Source organism: Sus scrofa, chromosome 9, assembly GCF_000003025.6.
Source record: "Sus scrofa isolate TJ Tabasco breed Duroc chromosome 9, Sscrofa11.1, whole genome shotgun sequence".
Classification (NCBI taxonomy): domain Eukaryota; kingdom Metazoa; phylum Chordata; class Mammalia; order Artiodactyla; family Suidae; genus Sus; species Sus scrofa.
Genome location: NC_010451.4, coordinates 85,996,006 through 86,016,704, shown reverse-complemented (window position 1 = coordinate 86,016,704; position 20,699 = coordinate 85,996,006). Strand labels below are relative to the sequence as shown.

The window sequence follows — 20,699 nt, the reverse complement described above, 5'->3', positions numbered from 1 at the left end:
ACAAGTAAAAGGGGTGGAGCACTTTATCACTTCTATAAGGAGTTCTGGGTCTTAGATGAGGCACAGTTTTGTTATTGAAAACATTATCTAGCACATTCACGAATCCCCCGCTCTGATTTTTTTTCTAGGTAGGGGACAAAAAAAGGCAACATTTCTACATCTTTCTCTATCAAGAGTATTCGTCACCAAGTTCAATCATTGTCTCTAATACAGTTTTACTCTATCTCCATTACTAGTACTAGAACCTCTCCAAAAACGCTAGAGAGGCTCTATCAGTTTCCTATTGTTGACCACAGCAATGAAATGCTAGAGGTCAGAAGTCCAACACAGGTCTTACTAAGATAAGCTAGTGGTGTCACTAAGACTTCACTCCTTCTGGACGCTCTAGGGAAGAATCCATTTCTTTGCCTTTTCCACCTTCTAGAAGTCACTTAGACTCTTTGACCTGCATAGCCCCTTCCTTCATCTTCACAACCAGCATTGTTCTATCTCCAAATTTCTCAGACTGCAACCTGCTTCCCTAAGTATATCACTTTCTGAGTATAAGTCACCTACATGCCTCTTCTAAGAACCTTTGTAATTACAAGAGGCTCCCCCAGGTAATCCAGAATTATCCCCCCATCTCAAGATGCTTAATTTAATCACATCTTCAAAGTCCCTTCTGCTACGTAAGGTCACATATTCACAGGTTCTAAGGATTAGGATGTACACCTTTGAGAAGTGAGTACTTTTCGTCATACCATAGTGTTCTGGGAACGTGGGCAGCTGAGTTACCACAGAATCCTTCCTGTTACACATACTTTAAACTACTGAGAAAGATTTAACATTTTTTTTTAAATACAGAGCTGAGCACAGAAAAACGAAGGGAAACTCCTACAGGCCAGAAAAGAAAGCAGAAATGAAAGTCAAAATGGCAAGCATACAAATGGTGCTGTGGGGACATAAGGATGGGAACAAATTCCCAGATCAAAACAGTCCCTAATGGGGAGGGACTTGGGTTTTAAACCAGACAGAAGTGAGAAGTGGAACTAAGACCCTGGCATATCTAAACCTCCAGAAAGATGTATTTTCAGTGTAAAAGGTCATGGAAAACAACACTACACCCAGGAAGACAGCAAAGATGTCTTTAGTCTCTTTAAAATCTACAAGAAAAAGAAACCCCAAGCCTATGTTTGGAGTCTAAACGTACACTACCCAGGCATTCTGGAATCTCCAAGCCCAGCATTTCAAATAAAAGCTGATCTCAAGCAGTGATGGCATATAGGGAAGGAAAGGCAAGGAAGCAAACTCAAAATGACTCAGGAGGGATCCTTGTGAAGCCCAGCCCTCACACCATTCCCAAAGAAAAAAAACACAAACTTTGTTATTCAAAAATCACAGAACACCCAAGAAAAAAAATCTACATGAGAGAGATGTAACAGACACAGGAAAAGGATTAGAGTGCCCAAGAACTTGAAGTAACAGGCCTAACTCAATGAGACTAGAATTACTGTGTTTAAAGGGACTGAAAAGATCAGAGAATAAAAACCATATGGGTAAAACAAAACCCTATTGTAAAATACAGACATGAAAAAGAGCCAAACAGAACAAATCCAAAGAAAGCAGAGAAGTGAAATATATAATAGGAAGAATAAATAAACCTTCATTAAAAAATAAAAAATTGACAGGTCCTTCAGCAAAATCATTTCTAAGAAAAAGAACAAGAGTAAATGCCCCCAAATTTCCTTAACTAATAAGAACAGTTATCAAAAACCCCAAACGGGATTTCCCAGGCAGTGCATCAGGTTAAGGATCCAGCATGGGCACTGCAGCAGCTCGGGTTGTTTTTGTAGTGCAGGTTCAATCCCTGACCCAGGAACTTCTGCATGCCATGGGCACGACCAAAAAAAAAAACCTCAAATCAATATGGGAAGAGAATCTGAAAAAGAATGGATCTATGTATACATACAACTGAATCACTTTATTGCATGGCAGATATCAACTTACTTCAGGAATACTTTTAAAAACAAAACAAAACTAAAAAAAAACCTACAAAAAAAATCATTCTAAATGATAAAACCAGAAAAACCTTTCCTTCGAAATTCAGTAATAAGACAAGGGTGCCATCTCTCACCACCTGTATTGAGCACTGGAGTGGGGGTCTTAAATCATTGCACAAAAGTGAACATGGAACAAAGATGAGGGGAAAACAGTGGTCATCACTCAAATGAAGGGGATTCTCTACACAGGAAATCCAAGAGACTGTGAATATTATTAAATTTGTAAAAACCAGAAAAGTTGCTAGAAATTAGATCAATGTACAAAAATCAACAGCATGCTGATGCAACCCCTATTTTTTTTTAATTTTTTTAAAATTTTATTTATTTTTATTTATTTATTTATTTTTTTGTCTTTTTGCTATTTCTTGGGCCGCTCCCGAGGCATATGGAGGGTCCCAGGCTAGGGGTCGAATCGGAGCTGTAGCCGCCAGCCTATGCCAGAGCCACAGCAACGCGGGATCCGAGCCACGTCTGCAACCAACACCACAACAGCTCATGGCCGAATCCTTAACCCACTGAGCAAGGGCAGGGTTCGAAACCGCAACCTCATGGTTCCTAGTCGGATTCGTTAACCCCTGCGCCACGACGGCAACTCCCCCTATTTTTTAATATATTTCTTTAAATGCCATTTGTAATAGAGCCCCCCCCCCCAAATACAAGGTACATATAGATAAATCTAATAGAAGTATTACAAGAACTCCATGGAGAAAACTGAAATGATTTCAAAAACATAAAAAAGGAGTTCCCGTCGTGGCACAGGGGTTAACGAATCCGACTAGGAACCATGAGGTTGTGGGTTCGGTCCTGCCCTTGCTCAGTGGGTTAACGATCCGGCGTTGCCGTGAGCTGTGGTGTAGGTTGCAGACGTGGCTCGGATCCCGTGTTGCTGTGGCTCTGGCGTAGGCCAGTGGCTACAGCTCCGATTCGACCCCTAGCCTGGGAACCTCCATATGCCGTGGGAGTGGCCCAAGAAATAGCAAAAAGACCAAAAAAAAATAAAAAAAATATACACCTAAATTAAATGATGAGCTATATCATGTTCATGCTGGGAATATTCATTAGAATGAAATACCAATTCACCTCCAATCTAGCCTACAAATTCAATGTATTCCTAGTTAAAGTCTCCGTAGGATTTTGACTGAAAATTTATGCAATGATCCATTAAGTTATATGGAAGAATAAATGTCATCAAAAAGCTAGGAACATTTTTAAGAAGACAAAGAAGAAAAGCCTGTGTCTGCCGCACTTATTCTCAGCCCAGCAATGCTGTTACCAGCTGCCATACATAAGGAATACTCCATCCAGTGTTGTCACTGCTGTGCTGCAGGTTTGATCCCAGGCCCAGGAATTTCTTTACAGCACAGGTGCAGCCAAAAAGAGAAAGATGCTCCTAGTGGCAAATCAACTTTCGTCAGTGATTATATTTAAATGTCCCAAGTTCTGTCTTTGTTATTGTTTTTCACCATACTCTGCAAAGCCTGAGCCTGACTACATCTTTCAGGTATTTTTTTTTTAATTAGTAAAATTAAATATATAAACAATACTGAAAGAACTAAAGTTAAAAATAATCCAAACATCATAATTTATTGTAATGCTTTGGTAATCAAAACCAAGTAACTAAACAAGCCAACAGTGTAGGCTTGAAGAGACATGGAATCCTAAATTAGTAGGGAAAGAATAGTCTTTAAATTAATAGCTCTTTCATTGTGAAGAATAATAGTATTTTCACATTTTGAAAAACAATAGTAGTAATCCTTACCCTACCCCATAGATTTAAAACCTAAACAAAAAAAGGAAAACTTAAACTTTGGGGATAAAAAAATGTTTTGACTTCATGGTTAAAGAAAAATTTCTCAAATGAGCCCCCCAAAGAGCATGCATAATACTAATATGGTATTTACTATATGCAAGGAAATGTCCAAAGTGTTTTACATTTATTAACTTACTCTTCACAACAACCCTAAGAAGTAGGTAGTACTGTTGCCTCCATTTTCTAGACAGGGAAGTTGTGCACAGAAATGTTAAACTTTTCCAAAGTTTCACAGTAAGGAAACAATAGAACTGGGATATGAATCCAGGCTGACTGCAGAGTCCATATTCTTGCCCACCACATTACATCTCACATTAAGACTATTAAATTCTATATAATAAAAAAAACAGCAGACATGTAGGATATGCCTAGGGGAAGATAGCTATAGGTGTTGGAAACATATACAAATCAATTTAAAAGGACAAAAAAGCACACTAAGAAGTGGTCAAAGGTGGAGTTCCTGGTGGCTCAGCAGGTTTAGGATCCAGTGTTGTCACTGCTACGGCTTGGGCTGCTGCTGTGACACAGGTTCGATCCCTGGCCCCAGAACTTCTGCATGCCTTGGATGAGGCCAAAAAAAAAAAAAAAAAAAAAAAAGTCAAAGGGAATGAAAGGTAGTTCACAAAGAAGAATCCAAAAGGCCAATAAACACATGAAAGATGTTAAATCTCCTTACACATCAGAAAAACAAAAATTAGAACAATGAGGTATTCATTAGTGAACTTCATAGCAAATCTCACATTCACTAGATTGGCAAAAATTAAGCCACTTTACAGAACAATTTGGCAGCACCTAAAAAAGAGATATGCATCTCTTACTAAAGCAGCAATTCTGCTTCTAGGTTAATGTCTGAGAAAAATACCCATGTCCCCAACCAGACATACATATATCAGGATTTTGCTGCAGCCGTTTTTGTAATAGTAAAAAATAAAACAGAAAACAATTTCAAATACCATGACTGAGGAATTCACAAACTCTGGTAGGGACCACACAGTAGACTACAAGTGATCTATTGCTATTAAATCTATAAATTCCAAACACAAAAATGAAACAAACTATATAAATACTGATAAAATAAACCATTTACATGAATTTGCAAACACAAAAACACTATATATTCTTTGTGGTTGATTAACAGATCAAATTGGCATATATATATAGATGCCAGATAACGGATTATATATATAGATATAGATACAGATATATAGATATATATGCCTGGAAATGACATATGTTGATTTTAGGACAGTGAGTACTTTGGGGTGGGGGTGAGGAAAGGTGATGGAGTGTGGCCTTTAGCTGTACTATGCCTTTTAACCTCTTAAAGAGGGAGACACATGGCAAAACACCAGCATTTATGAAGTCAGGCTATTGCACTCACAAGAGTATACCATAATGTTTTCTCTGCATATTAAACATTTCATAGTTAAAAGTAGCCTGAAGGAGTTTCCTGGTGGCTCAACAGGTTAAGACTCCAGCATTGCCACCACTGTAGCCCAGTTCCATGCCGGGCCCCAGAAATTCCACATGCCATGGATACGGCCAAAAAAAAAGTAGCCTGAAAATTTAATAGTCCCTTTCTTACCAGACCACCAATACTAAATTCTTCTGCCCTACTTTCCTCTGTAAATTGGTTTAACTTTCCTCATTCAGCCTTTGTTCCCACTAGTCCCAAACACAACCACTTATATTAAGATATTCTCATTTGTCTCTCAAATATTTCATATTAGTTCCCATCTGGGCATCTCCAGGTACTGCCCACATTCTCTTCAATAATTTCTAATTCCCGTTTAGGAAAATGGAGGGCTTTCAAATGAAGGTGTAATAAACCTGAAGGCAGGAGGCAATAATCTGTTGAATAACCATGATGTGTTGATAACAGAAAGCAAAGTTCTAGATCTGTCACGCTGGATCAGACTCCATGTAAACAATGACCTACCCTCTTGTCATCCCCTTCTGGTAGCCAACTCCTACATGCACACACACAAATACACATTCTCATCTGTAACATGGAACAGAAGAGGATTTAACTGTCCACTCCAAAACAAATTTTCCACTTATTACCATAACAGGGAAACTGTCAAAGCATGAATGTATTTAAGTGACTCAATTTTCTGATAACCCCCAAAAATAGGTTTAGGTATTTTTAACAAAAAAAGAAAAAAAAGAAAAGAACATAAATGATTTCTTGTGTGTGACTGCTATTTCTAACACACTGTATCAAAAATCCCCCTATTACTCATAATTAACTTTCAATTAGAAATAACGCCTAAAGGTTCATGACATGCCTCCACTGAGATATGATTATCAGTGTTTCTTAACTTACTAAGAAGGAACATTTGAACGATAATAATAAAGCAATTTATTTCTGAGTAGTGGTAATTGCATGTTATGATGTTTGTAATCCTGAAGAGAATGGTCTTCCAAAACCAGTGATATAAAAATTATTGAGTCCCATAGAATTAATTCTAACTGTATAATTAAAAATCCTGTTTGTCATTAGAACTTGGTAGACAAAGGAGCCTCAAGAATCTTTTGTTTAATAACAACAGTTTCCTTATGAGACCAATTGTGATAGAAAGTAAATTTAGACCTATGACAAATAGTTTCCTTCCTTTGGGAGGCAGAATGCTGATAAAAACAAAGTATGGATCTGTTAACTTGTTGATAGCGATGTTTATTATGAGCAGGAAGCTCTGACCTTTCCTGTTCTCTCTTTAAAACAAAGAAAAGTGAACATACAAAAAGAGCTTTCAAAAGAGAGAGGACAAAAGTTAAATGAAAAGGCACACCAAAGCAAGATTAGAAAAGCGTCTGCAACTGGCAGGTTTCCCCAGGCAAATCCTTAATAAAGGAGGTGGTTGCAAAACAACTGCTGTGCACACGGATGGATGGTGATGGAGAGCGCCTGTAGCACCAAGCTACTGACCAGTGGTCTTGACCTCACCCCTTCACTTTATAGGTGATAAATCACAGTAGCAAAATGACATGCCCAATGACAGAGGCAGAAGTGTGGCAAACTTTCTGTCTGGTGCATTTCTTTCTCCCTGCAGGATGATCTCGCCATGCCTAGCACCATAGTTAAGTAATTTTTAACAATGAGAGGCAATATTATAATGCATAAGAAATTACAGTTCCTGCTTTGTAGTCAGATTGACGGGAGTTTGATTTGCAATTCTGTGACTTAAGCCCTAGGAAACCTGGCAGTTACATAGTCATGTATAAATAAGGCCCTCACTCACATGACCTTCCTGTTAGTCAACTACAAAATCCGTGTTTATTCATTTTGTGCTTTTTCCTTTTACCCAGCCTAGAAAACTTGTCACACACCTACATTCATACACAAGCACATAGGGCATTGCCTGGAGTGGGGGAGCAAGAAATGTTTCTCAGGATGAAGTCTTTATCTTTGAGATAATTCTAGCAAATAAAATTGTTTAATAAACATTATTTATGCACTTCCTGGATTGATACATACAATGCCAAAAAATATGCTTCTGCATGATGTTCTTTTTTTTTTTTTTTTTTTAGGGTCGCACCCATGGCATATGAAGTTCCCAGGCTAAGGGTCGCCACAGCCACAGCAAAAATGGGATCCAAGCCACATCTGTGACCTACACCACACTCTTGCAATGCCAGATCCTTAGCCCACTGAGCAAGGCCATGGATCAAACCCCGTGTCTTCAGGGATACTAGTCAGGGTCATTACTGCAGAGCCACACTGGGAACTCCCATGATGTTCTTTATAATCTAGCCTAAGTAAGTGTTGAAGCATTAAATCACTACTGTAAGCCTTTCAAATGATGGAGGAGTTGCTAGAACATTCTAGACTTAGGAATAGAAAAACACGACAAATTCCTCCTCAGAGAAAGAATGATCTCCGTAGGGGACACATGGTGTTTTTATAAGCCAGCACATACATTTCTTTTTCTTTTTTTTTTTTTTTTTGTCTTCTTGCTATTTATTGGTCCGCTCCCGTGGCATATGGAGGTTCCCAGGCTAGGAGTCGAATGGAGCTGTAGCTGCTGGCCTACGCCAGAGCCACAGCAACGTGGGATCCGAGCTGCGTCTGCAACCTACACCACAGCTCACAGCAACGCTGGATCGTTAATCCACTGAGCAAGGGCAGGGACCGAACACTCAACCTCATGGTTCCTAGTTGGATTCGTTAACCACTGCGCCACGACAGGAATTCCCATACATTTCGTATAAAACTGTTATTATAATGTCTCACTGGCCCCTTCTAAACACTATTAGCAGCAATCACAGTTGCTCATCCTCTTATCTACAGTCATTGGTCCATGGATTGGGTCCATAAACCAAGAGGGTCAAATTGTAGGAATATTAAAAGAAAAAAGGGGGGAGGGGTTCCTCTGGTACAGCAAGCTATAAGGACAATTAAAACTGATTCTGGAAGTTCTTTGGTGGCTCAGTGGATTAAGGATCCAGCATTGTCCCTGCCATGGTATGGATTCAATCCCTGGCCCAGGAACTTCTGCATGCCAAGGGTGCAGCCAAAAAAAGAGAGAAACTGATTCTGCTAGTGACCATTTTGCACATGCAAAGTTCCAGCCTCAAAAAGAATCTACCCTGGAGTTCCCGTCGTGGCGCAGTGGTTGACGAATCCGACTAGGAACCATGAGGTTGCGGGTTCGGTCCCTGCCCTTGCTCAGTGGGTTAACGATCTGGCGTTGCCGTGAGCTGTGGTGTAGGTTGCAGAGGCAGCTCAGATCCTGAGTTGCTGTGGCTCTGGCATAGGCCGGCGGCTATAGCTCCGATTGGACCCCTAGCCTGGGAACCTCCACATGCCGCAGAAGCGGCCCAAAGAAATAGCGAAAAAAAAAAGAATCTACCCAGAGGTAAGCTGGGCTGAGAAGTGGGTAGAAGGAACAAGAGAGTTCTGACCTTTTCTGAGCCCCTTGATCCAGCCATATTTTGTCAATTACCGACTCTCCCAATTACATCCTTTTAAGAGTTTGTGCTATTGCACCAACATGTTCTTTTAAGTTCATTTATAACTTAGAAAGAATTCTGGTTAATACAAGCTTCACCTTGCAAGTCTTTATCATCAATTTTTAAATACTCGCAAATTAGCAGGGACTCTACCTTCACCACTGTGACCACCTTCCCCATCTAGACTAACTCTCAATCCAGCACCTTGTCAAAAACAAACACAAACAAACAAAAAAAAAAAACAAGCACTCCCTTTTAGCCTAAAAGACCTCCTTCAACCTTTTTACTCTAAGGACAAAACAAACAGGAATCCATGAACCAGAGAAATATCCTAGGCCATCTGTCTCCTGCGAAGACCCTTCTACCAAACTCGCCTCACCTTTACTGCTGAGAAGTCTGTGATTGCCTGCAGATTGGGGGCAGAGGTTGTGTGGCAAGAGGGAGGAATTACAAAGGAGAGTAAGAACTTTGGCAGGGGGTGGGGGTGTGAAGATATGTTCAAGGGCTTGAATGTGATAAGGGTTCACAGGTGGCTGTGTCAAAATTTTATTAAATTTACATTTTAAATATGTGCAGCTTATTATATGTCATGAATATCTCAATAAAACTGTTCCAAAACACACAGAGTTTTACAAGGAAAAGCATTTTATTACAGCAACATCTTTCCTTCAGCCTGGAACAAATCAAAATGCCTAGAGCTGCAGATGTAACTGGATGACAAGGAAGTCACAGAAAACAGACGGAAACTGGGACCTTGGAAACATGCTTAAATTGTGCACCAGCTCTAGACTACCTACTTGTAGATGCTACATGAAAATATAACACTTACTATTTTTGAGCAGCAGTAGCTTGGTTTCTTTTACCTGCATCTGGACTCTATTCGTCACATGGTGGTCTTTGATGGTCTTTTATTTTAAGTCAGTGAAATCAGGTCATTTCCAGGATGGCTATCTTTTGTTTCTAATCTAAGAATAAAGTCCAAATCCCAGGCTGCCAAATCCAAGAATGTGAAGGGCCTGGATTACCTCTGGAGGTAATTCATTAGCCACTATTCCCAACTCCAGTCATACTTTGAATTCTTCTAATGAGTCCTCTCCACTTTGAGTGCTATACAATCAAAGCACATGTTGATCTGATTTTCCTGGCACCTGGCTAAGTACCTGGAGCAGAAGAGGTACTCAAAATACACTGCTGAACGAAAGAGCTCATGATTTGACTCGTCATGCTTTAGGTATAAGCAAAAGCTTATTTAGGGGAAAGAAATCCAGCCTAAGGGGGTTCCAGATCATTCTTTGTCTATACAACCAGAAACAAGATGCAAAGACAGACTTGCATCATTTCTAGAAAAGCTACATTTTTCTGAGCATCCAAATTCTACCAGGGTAAGTGAACTGCTCTGAGGATGAAAGAAGAATGCAAAACCTTTGAAAAAGCTGGATTTGATTTTGTAGTTAAATTATTCGTGGCTCAGTGGTAAGGAACCCAACTAGGATCCATGAGGATATGGTTTGATCCCTGGCCTCATTCAGTGGGTTAAGGATCCGGCGTTTCTGTGACCTGTGGTGTAGGTCGCAGATGCAGCTCAGATCCTGCGTTGCTGTGGCTGTGGTGTAGGACGGCAGCTACAGCTCTGATTTAACCCCTAGCCTGGGAACCTCCATATGCAGCAGGTGGGGCCCTAAAAAGCGGAAAAAAAAAAAAAGTTTTGTCCCACTAAAGCAGGAGAAAAGTTGTAATAATAGCGGAGGATTAGAAACTTAAAACACAGTAATAAGACTTAAAAGGACTATACCATCAAAATATATCACAGCCTTCAGAGATACCCAAAAACAAAGACCCCACATTATCTTCCCTTTCCATGCTTCAACAGTCATGATGAGGAGTTACACTTGAACACTGAACTCTCCCTCTGAACTTCGTCTATGGAAAACTGAAGAACAATTCAGGAATAATCAAGCATTTCACTAATGCCAAACATCTGGACAGAAATTTGAAAATTCTATAAATAATCTAGATATTGCTAAATATCCAGACATTTAGTCTTGAAGCCAAGACCTCAGTTCTTTGTTTCATTTTCATTCCTCAAATGACACAAGGAAGGCTAAGGTGCCTTTGTCACATATTTTTCTTCTCTATATTCTCCTTGGTGCCCAGCAAATTGCTTTATACTTACAAGACACAAAACACACAGTACATATTACCTGCTGGGAAGAAATTATATAGGGAAAATCAGAAGGGTTTGGGACTTGCCATTTTCTAAGGGTAACTAGTTTGAGATGACATTCCCAGCTACCAACAAAGTGTCAACCCCACCCTACCCCCTCCTTCTTTGCAGCAATTCTGGGAGACAAGAAGTGGCATAATGGGCACAAGAGCACTGCACTGATTCCTTCATTCAATGAACTACAGATCAACCATATACCAAGGCTGTGCTGGGCATTTAGGAAGGCAAAAGTTGACTGGGACATGGTCCTTTTTGCTTAGGGACATAAAGTCAATCATATGACAAAATAAAAGGGTAATTGCTTTTTCCAATGACTTCTTCATGGATCAATTCCAGAATCACATCTCAGTCCTCATCTTATTTAGCAGCATTTGACATAGATGTTCAATTCTGCCTCCTTAAAATGATGTGCCTTTGGCTTTTAAGACACAAACCTCTACCAGGTTTTCCTCCTACCTGACCAGCCATTCCCTCTCAGGCTCCTCTGCTATCTCTTCATTGTCTCCCAAAACAGCTATCATAAGCATGTCCTTGGTTCACTTCACAAACCACTGCCCTTCTCCAGCCATCCTCACTAACTTGCTCATTTCATCCAGCAGCAATTCTACATGTATCTCTACATCGATGGCTCCCTGAACTTAAAACCTCCAGCTATTCCCACCCATTGCTATTCTGCCTGCAATCTGACATCTTCACTTAGGTGTCCGATCAGCATCACATCAAATACTGAGCCCCTTATTTTCCTCCTGAAGCCCGCTCCATCCCCAGTCTTTCCCCATTCCTATTAATAGCAGATCCAGCCAGCCAGCTGCTGAGGCTATAATCACAAATAATTTACTACAGGTCTCTCTCACATCCCATGCTCATCCATCAGGAAATTATGTTGGCACCACCATCAAAACACTGAGAAAATCTATTTCTCTTACTTCCCCTGCTATCATATTGGTCTAAACAGCCATCATCTTTGCATAAATTACTGCAATAGCCTTACATGTGATCTCAATGCTTCTACTGTTGCCATCTATAATCTATCCTCAATGCAGGAGCCAGACAAATTTCTAAGTATCAGGCCCAAAGCCACCAATGGCTCCCCATTTCCCTTGGCGTAAAAGCTCAAGTCCTGACGGTGCTCTCAAGGCCCTTCAATCTGGGCCCCAGAAACTCTCTGACTCATTTCCAACCACTCCACCCCTTGCTCACTCTGTTGTCCCTTGCACAGACCAGGAACACTCCTTCAGGATCTTTTCAATGGCTACTGCCTTGACCTGAAACACTTTCCCTAGATGTCTGTCCTGCCTCTCCTTCAAGCTTCTGCTCCATGATCATCTTCCCAAGCAGGCTAATCCGGACCACCATATATAGAAATATGCCCCGATCCTCCCCTCCCCACTGCTCTTCATCGTTCTTACTCAATTTTTCTCCACAGCATTTTACCTTCTAACATGATTTACTTATTTGCTTACCATCTAACCTCCCCCAAAATGTACGATCCATGAAGGCAGGATATGTTGGTTGGTTTTGCTCATTGCTACTTATGCTCAATTAATATTATTGGAATGAATAAAACAAATATTATTTGGGTTCATCTTATAATACATTCATATTAGACTAATAATATAAAGAATCCTAGCCAACTATGATTGTAGTACAATTTTATGGGAAATTGATCTATTCAAGGGAAAACCTAGACATATAGAAAAGACTGGCCAACAGTAGGAGAAAAAAAGAATATTTCAAGAAACAGATTCTATAGTAGATGGAAGTAATTCCTATTTATTATTTTTAAAATAATGCTAACTTCCATGTTTTAAAAACATTTGGCTATCTTCTAGATTTCATTTTGATCAAATTGTCATGTTTATGCAAGTTTTCATTAGGTACATTTTACTTCTGGCGAAAAGGGAGCAGCCAATTCTGCAAATTCAATAAGTATTTAAAGAGTATAAGCACTGTGCTTTAAAAAAAAAAAATGCTACTAACTAAAGGATACAACAAAGAGAAAGCTATGATCTCTGCTAACAAAAGGTGAATGGTCTAGCTGGAGAAAGCAAACACAATCTATCTACAATATGAAGCATTGGTATGGTTAATGGCAAAGGCAGAGTAAAATAAAATCTCACTCAACACTGGTTCTCAACCCTGACAAGTAATTTAGAATTATCTAGGAAGCTTTGCAAAAGGGATTTTTGTTTTGTTTTGCTTTATTTTAAAATCATATGCCTCCCCCCCTCCGTGAATCCTGATTGAATTCATCTACAGTGACACTCAAGCATTAAGATTCCCAAGAGAAAATTTAAGGAACTAATTCCTTATGACTAAAGAAACAGGAGGTTTTATTTGAGGAACTTTGCAAAGACCAAGCAAGGTATTCTAAGTCAAGAGGCCAAGAGCAGAAGATCTGCAAAGACAGGCAACAAAGGGCAAAGTATCTTGGGAATCCTCTGGGGCTGAAATATATAAAGAGATGCAATGGGAGGAGCAGATGGTGAAAGATCTTGGCTGACATGCTAAGGAATTTGGGTTTATGCTCTGAGAGTTTTCACCCATTATTACATACAAATGGGTCTGAACTATTCATTTCACAGTGATAAGAAAATGTGGAGGATCAACTCAGGTGAAACATGATAAGGAAAAGGAACTAAAACTAGCCCGTCCACTAGTAATTCTGTGTAGTTTAAGTGACGGTGGCCTACTTTTAAATAATCTAAAACTGTATGTAGGAGTTTCTGTCGTGGCTCAGTGGTTAACAAATCCAACTAGGAACCATGAGGTTGCGGGTTCGATCCCTGGCCTTGCTCAGTGGGTTAAGGATCTGGCGTTGCCGTTAGCAGTGGTGTAGGTTGCAGATGCGGCTTGGATCTGGCATTGCTGTGGCTCTGGCATAGGCTGGTGGCTACAGCTCTGATTAGACCCCTAGCCTGGGAACCTCCATATGCCGTGGGAGTGGCCCAAGAAATGGCAGAAAGACAAAAAAATAATAAAAATAAATAAATAAATAAATAAAACTTTATGTTAATTCAACCTGCTAAGACATTCGAATCTCACTTTTCAAATATAGGCTGAAATATAATTATTCCCAAAATAAATTTTCTTTGTAAAAGCCTCTTAATTATGCTGTTAAACTTTGTGAAAGTCAATAACCTCATTTCAAGTGAGAAATGACATCAATGGCACATTTTTGTTACTCTGTTTTAAATTCAAAACTTGGAAAATTTCACAAATATATTTGGCACAAAGGCCTACTATAAATATCAGCTCAACAGCATCATGTGAAAATTCCAGGTTCTGTAAATAGAGAATCATTTTTAAATTCAAAATGCAACTAAATATTCAGCAACCACTTAAATATTTTAAATTCACTGAGTAGTCTGAACAAAAGCTGAGAGAAATAACATAAACCTGACCACACATTAAAATATTAAATAAGGAGTTCCCATCGTGGCTCAGTGGGAACCACAACTAATATCCATGAGGACAAGGGTTCAATCCCTGGCCTCGCTCAGTGGGTTAAGGATCTGGCGTTGCCTGAGCTGTGGTGTGTAGGTCAAAGCCTCGGCTCAGATCCCACATTGCTACGGTTGTGGTGTAGGCCAGGGGCTACAGCTCAGATCTGACCCCTAGACTGGGAACCTCCATATGCTGCAGGTGCAGCCCTAAAAAAAAAAAAAAGACAAAAACAATAAAATAAAATATTAAATAAGAATAGTTTGAAAAATGATGAATGAGAATTTTGAAAAATGGCAAATACAGTACTTTGAAAGCAATAACAGGTAAGTAATTTTTCTTTGGCTGAATTACTACTGTTTTTTATTTATCGTGGAGTGGAAACTTAACAAAATTATAGTTTTCCTGCACTATACTGACCTGAATTGTACTCCAAAAAATGTACAGGTAAATCACTCCAAATTTATACTCACAAATTTATACTCACAGCTCAGTCACTTTTTTCTTACAACTGAAAGATTAACATTACTATTTCGAGGGTATGAACTCTTACCTCCTTAGGGCCTGCTTAGGTTAACACCAGCCTGGAAGCATTGAAAATTCCAATAGCTTGAAAACTTTTTCATTTAACCAACAGTTTGTAATTCAGAAATGTAAAACAATTCAACTTTTTCAACAAAGCTGTAACAACTTTTTTTTTTTCCTGTAACGGATGCAAAGCATTTATCTGCATTCTCTCATTTTATTCTAACAACCCCTTGAGAGAAGAAGGAAAAATATCATCACCAGTTTACACATTAAAACAAACAAACAAAAAAAAAAAAACCTGAAGCTCAGATGGAGACATTTGCCCAAGGTTAAATTCCAAGCAAATTGTAAAACTGGTATTCAAACTTAGGTTTTCTTTCTGAATTCAATTCTTTTTCTCTCTATAGACTATATAGACACATTTTCTAATCTTTTTTTTTTTTTTTGGTCTTTTGTCTTTTTGTCTTTTGTTGTTGTTGTTGTTGCTATTTCTTGGGCCGCTCCCGCGGCATATGGAAGTTCCCAGGCTAGGGGTCTAATCGGAGCTGTAGCCACCGGCCTACGCCAGAGCCACAGCAATGCAGGATCCGAGCCGCGTCTGCAACCTACACCACAGCTCATGGCAACGCTGGATCGTTAACCCACTGAGCAAGGGCAGGGACCGAACCCGTAACCTCATGGTTCCTAGTCGGATTCGTTAACCACTGCGCCACGACGGGAACTCCCTAATCTTTTTTTTTAACCTATTTTAATGACAATTTCAATTTCAGAGATACCTAAAAAGCAAATAAATATATGCCTTAGAAGAAATGTAAATCAGCATAAAAAAAAATTTTTTTTTTGACCGTGCCCATGGCATGTGGAAGTTTCCAGGCCAGGGATCAAACCTGCACCACAGCAGTGACAATGCTGGATCCTTAATCTCTAGGCCACAATCAGTATAATTTGTGATGCATGGAGTTTTTTTCTCAAAGCAACCAAAGGTACAGAAAACAATAATGCCAAAAAAAAAAAAAAAGGAAACATACCTAGATTTTCAAAGAATTATAGAATAAGAAATAAAACTTCTGATATTACCCCTCTCATTTTTAGACCACAAGTTATTTTTTGTTCCTTAGATTCTTAATTAAAACTATTCATACACACATATATAAAAATAGCTGTGCAATTCCCAGAAGTTCTTTTCTTCTCTGCTTAAAAAGCACAAAATATACTTTAAATCTTCAAAATATTTACATATTTTAATAAAACATTTATTTCATACTTCCTAAAATCCCCCACAAATCACTAGGAATGACTTTTTAAGTTATTTTTCACTTTTTGTCAAAATCTTTTCAAAATTATTTTAAAATAAACTATTAAAAACAAAATCGACCATTTACCTCAAGCAGTTTTTGCTTGTATTTATATCCTGAACAGTGTCAAAAAGACCTTAGCTACTTCTACCTTTCCCCCATTCAATCATACCTTCTCCAACCCACAGAGTTGGAGAAGGTGCCTAAATTTGATGGCACTTAAAGTCAGTCCTTCCCTTGTATAGCATGAATTTTCCCACTCCCTAAATCTCAACCAGATCCTGTCTTCAGAGTAGGTATTTATTTACCTTCACATGTGTTTATTATTTCCCACAGTTCTCAGCAGAATGCACACAGTAGGCAAGTGTTCACTGATTGAATTAAGCTCTTGAGATCATATATAGAGAAGATGGCTAATGAAAAAGAAGCTTCATAAGGCATTTTAATTTTGGTTTTTTTTTTTCCTTTTAGGGCCACACCCATGGCATACGGAAGTTCCCAGGCTAGGGGTCAAATCGGAGCTGTAGCTGCCGGCCTATGCCACAGCCACAGCTATGCAGGACCTGAGCCACGTCTGCACAACTCATGGCAATGAGATAACCTGCTGAGTGAGGCCAGGGATCAAACCCATGTCCTCATGAATACTAGTTAGGTTTGTTAGCCATGATGGAAATTCCAGGCATATTGATTTTAAAGCCCAGTTTGGTTCATGGCTATATGAACCATACACATACAAGTATGTGTCAAGTGAAGAGACATAATGTAGGAAGTTGTAGAGCAAGTCATTCTCTTTCTTCTAACACCATGAAGGGACATGGAGAGATCATAGCTTCTCCCTCTCCTTCCTTATCTATAAACTGTTGATATTCACTGCACTAATTTAGAGTTGTTCAGAACTAGGGATTCTATTAATTAAAACAACCAACACACAAACAACAACAAAATTCAGCCACACCTTTGGCTAGTGATCAAAAGTCCATGACAAGTTTGAGGGATGTTCCATCCAATCTATTTTAATGACATGCTTTCTAGAATCGTCACAAATTCTGTTCTTATCTCAAGATCATTAGCAGGCCACCTGAGCATGTAGACAGTTAGGCTGGTCAAATCCTAAATGCCTCAAGAAAACACTTCAACATGAGAGCGATAACAGCAGGCCATGCCTTTACACCTGCCACTCCCATATGCAATTCTAGTTATGATATCAGATCCAATCCCATGCCTTTGAGCATATTTCAGAGGCAGTGACCCAGGTGGGATTGGAACCTCTAAAGGGTCTTCCTATTCAGACTTAAAGAAATGTCTCCCAAGTGTTTAACCTGCCCCCAACCACTTCACATCTTAAAATGCTGAGGTGAGACCAGGGAAGATACAGAATCTAAATAATAGTAATGGCACATTTTCATCATCCATTTAAGACCTGGTTCAGCACTGACGTTTCATTCATTTCCAGTTTAAACTAGTCAAGTCATTTAAGCTTGTTCACAATGTATAAGCAGTAGACATGAATTCATTTTAACATAGTTCCTTTTTCCAAAAAGCCTAAGATTTAAAAGGGCTAATCATCTGTATAGTCCCATGAATTTTCAATTAAGTTTTACCACATAGCTATTTAAATCAATACACTATGAAGGTCAGTAATTTAGGATATAAAAGTCTCAATATGTTCCTTCAAAATCACCTTTCTCCTTGCTTTCCTGATACACCTAAATACAACTAAAAATGGCATATCTTGAAAGCAAAAGAACTAGATTTAAAAATAACTTGCCTTTGGACATATTCATCTATGTAGATCCCCCTCAGTCAAATAAGTACGCAAAGGAGACATTCTACTGTGTGTCAGCAGATACTACAAGGTAAAATGTCGAGCAAACAGGTGACTAAATCATGTGGGGTGGGGGTGGTGGCAGAAGTCAGAGCATAAAATGGGGAATGTGAAGTTCTAAGCAGGCCATTCATGCTAACAGAAGAAAATGCCTGGAGAACTGGTCACCAGTTACTTAATAAATCATCAAGGTGATAGGCATGCTTCAAGTGAGACAAAGGTGGATTCTGATCTGAAACTCGACATGGATCTCTAATTACATGAAGATGAATCACCAAGAATTGTAGAATTTTTCTCAAGTCTATCATTAGTGACATGTCGATTAGATTCCTATGAACGAGCCAGAAAAACATACTTTATTCCGGTTTAGGTCTTGTTTTCAAAGCTTTGCAATTATGTTCACATACAAAGGAACAGTAATTGTAAAATGACCCAGCCTCTCTCTCCTGTTGCTGACCACAAGGCAGGCTCCCCAATTCAAGGATGTAACCTAAGCTTGCACAGATGGCCTAGCTCTTTGCTAATGCAGAGGAGCTGGGTTTGTTTTCAGGGTGGGTGCTGCAAAACGGCAGGTGTATTTATAGAAGGGGGCAAGACTGATGGAGAGATGATGACAGAAGCTAAGTTTCTTGCACCTGGTAAAGAAGCCTGTGGAAAGATCTGGATCCTACCGCCTGGGTTCCGCTCCTGACTCCCCAACTACCAGCTATGTAAACTTACTAAAACCCTTTTTGGTCTGTTATTATAAAATTTAGACAAGACCCTTGCCTCGAATGACTTTAGAAAAAGTAACGAAATTATGCGTATAACCTGGGACGTGACAGGCAATCCATAAACGTCAACCTACTCTCCCATCCTCCCGTTCACCCAGAATTGCCCCTCAAAAATCACAAAGGTAGACTGCAGGGTTAAAACTAAAAAGCCCAATTGGCAGGGAAGGAAACTTGGGTGGAGGCTCGCTTATTTACTGGAGAATTTCGCTTAAAATGGAGTTTGGATATTGATAAAAAAGGAAACGCATGGAAAAATCATCAGGTATGAGCACAACTCCCCTTCGCCCCACCCCCACCCCCGCGCCCGCTATTCTCCAAAAAAGACATTCCTTTATGTAAGCACGAAACAAACTTCGGAAGCTGCGGATATCCTGAGAACCTACTGGGTGGCCCCAATTAAAATCACAGGCGCACATACAGCTTAAAACGAAAACCATCCATATGACCGCCTTGTCAGTTTCAGATCAAGATATTTTTCCAAAACTGTCCTCAAATCCGAGGCGGCTCCCCCGCCTCCGAATGCGCCTCAGATGGCTTTGGAAAGCCAAAAGCGAGTTTCAGAAGGGATACGTATGGGGAGGTCTGGTCAAAAGACTGAAAAACAAGGCGGTGGGCGAGGGGGTTGGGGAAGAGCAATGTGGCTGGGGAAGAGCAATGTGGCTGAGACGCGGCCAGTGAGCCAGAAAGACGGCGGCTTCACAATGAGAGGAAGAGACTGCGACAATCGCCGGCTCCCGGTCCCTGGCAGGGAGTGATGGCGAGGCCGAGGGCGCTCAGAGCGTGGGAAGACGGGAAGGGGGTGCAGGATGAAGTGAGAGAGTCGCTGGCCAGACAGGGAAGCCAAAGACCACACAAGCAGGTGCCAAACCCCCAGGCAAGGAGGTATGGGCTTGGGATACTCACCGTGTAGAGTAGGTTCAGCGCACACAGGCAGTTCTTGGAACAAGCGAAGCCCCCGCAAACCATCTTGTAGCCTGTGGTTCCCGGCAGGCTCCTCTACAGGTAAAATCTGGCTCCGGCTGAGCCTCCGGACAGCCTCTTTGTCCTTGCCTTTGGGGCCTGGCCGAGGCGAGGCAGCAGCGGGGACACTGGTGGGGAGACCGGGGCTTGGGTAGGGGTTGCAGTGTGCTACGCGCCCGCGGCGACTCCGACCCGCTCCGAGACCTGCGGCCACAGCAGCTGGAGCCGGAGCCTGAGCCTCGCCCAGCACCCCCGCCTCGCCCCGCGCACTGATTGGCCGCCGGCGGGGAACAAAGGTAGAAATATGCAAATAAATGCGCTCAGCTAGCTTGGATCCGGGAGGGGCGGAGCGGCCCCTGGGAGAGAGGGAAGGGGCGGAGGCGGTGGGGGAGGGTGCCCGAGGCTAGAATGTGTGACTGCGACCTTGCTTGTTTCCTGGGGAGCAGGTGAGGAGAAATGGGCGGCGCTCCACCGAAATCCACGCTGGCAAGGAGAAAGATGACAGCACCTCTCGATTCTTGGCCCCAGCGGGTGACGTGGCACCATTTTGAACGAGATCTTAAAATTAAGCACCTGACCTTGTGAAGGAAGGAAGGAAGCAAGCAAGCAATAAATGAATACATGTGAAAGATTTAAAAGAGAGAATAAGTGAGAAAAATAAAATTATACGGTCTCCACCTCAGTCAATTCATTAGCACTTTCAATGTCTACTGTAGAAATGTGTCATGTAGCCTCAGATTCCTCATCTGTAAATCGGAATATTAATGGTATGTCAACCCCTTTTTGCACAGCACCTGGCACAGAGTAAGGACTTGGTAAATATCGGCAAGTATTAACATATCTAACAG

At 40.5% G+C, this 20,699-nt stretch overlaps 1 protein-coding gene across 1 annotated transcript in view; it reads right to left on the bottom strand.

Moving 5' to 3' along the window:
- TSPAN13 (tetraspanin 13) overlaps nucleotides 1-20,324 on the bottom strand; it is a 36,978-nt gene extending 16,654 nt beyond the window's left edge. Inside the window, exon 1 of the mRNA XM_021063408.1 lies at nucleotides 19,795-20,324. Within this exon, the coding sequence (XP_020919067.1) occupies nucleotides 19,795-19,857 (63 nt within the window). The 5' untranslated portion in view covers nucleotides 19,858-20,324. The remainder of the gene's footprint in view (nucleotides 1-19,794) is intronic.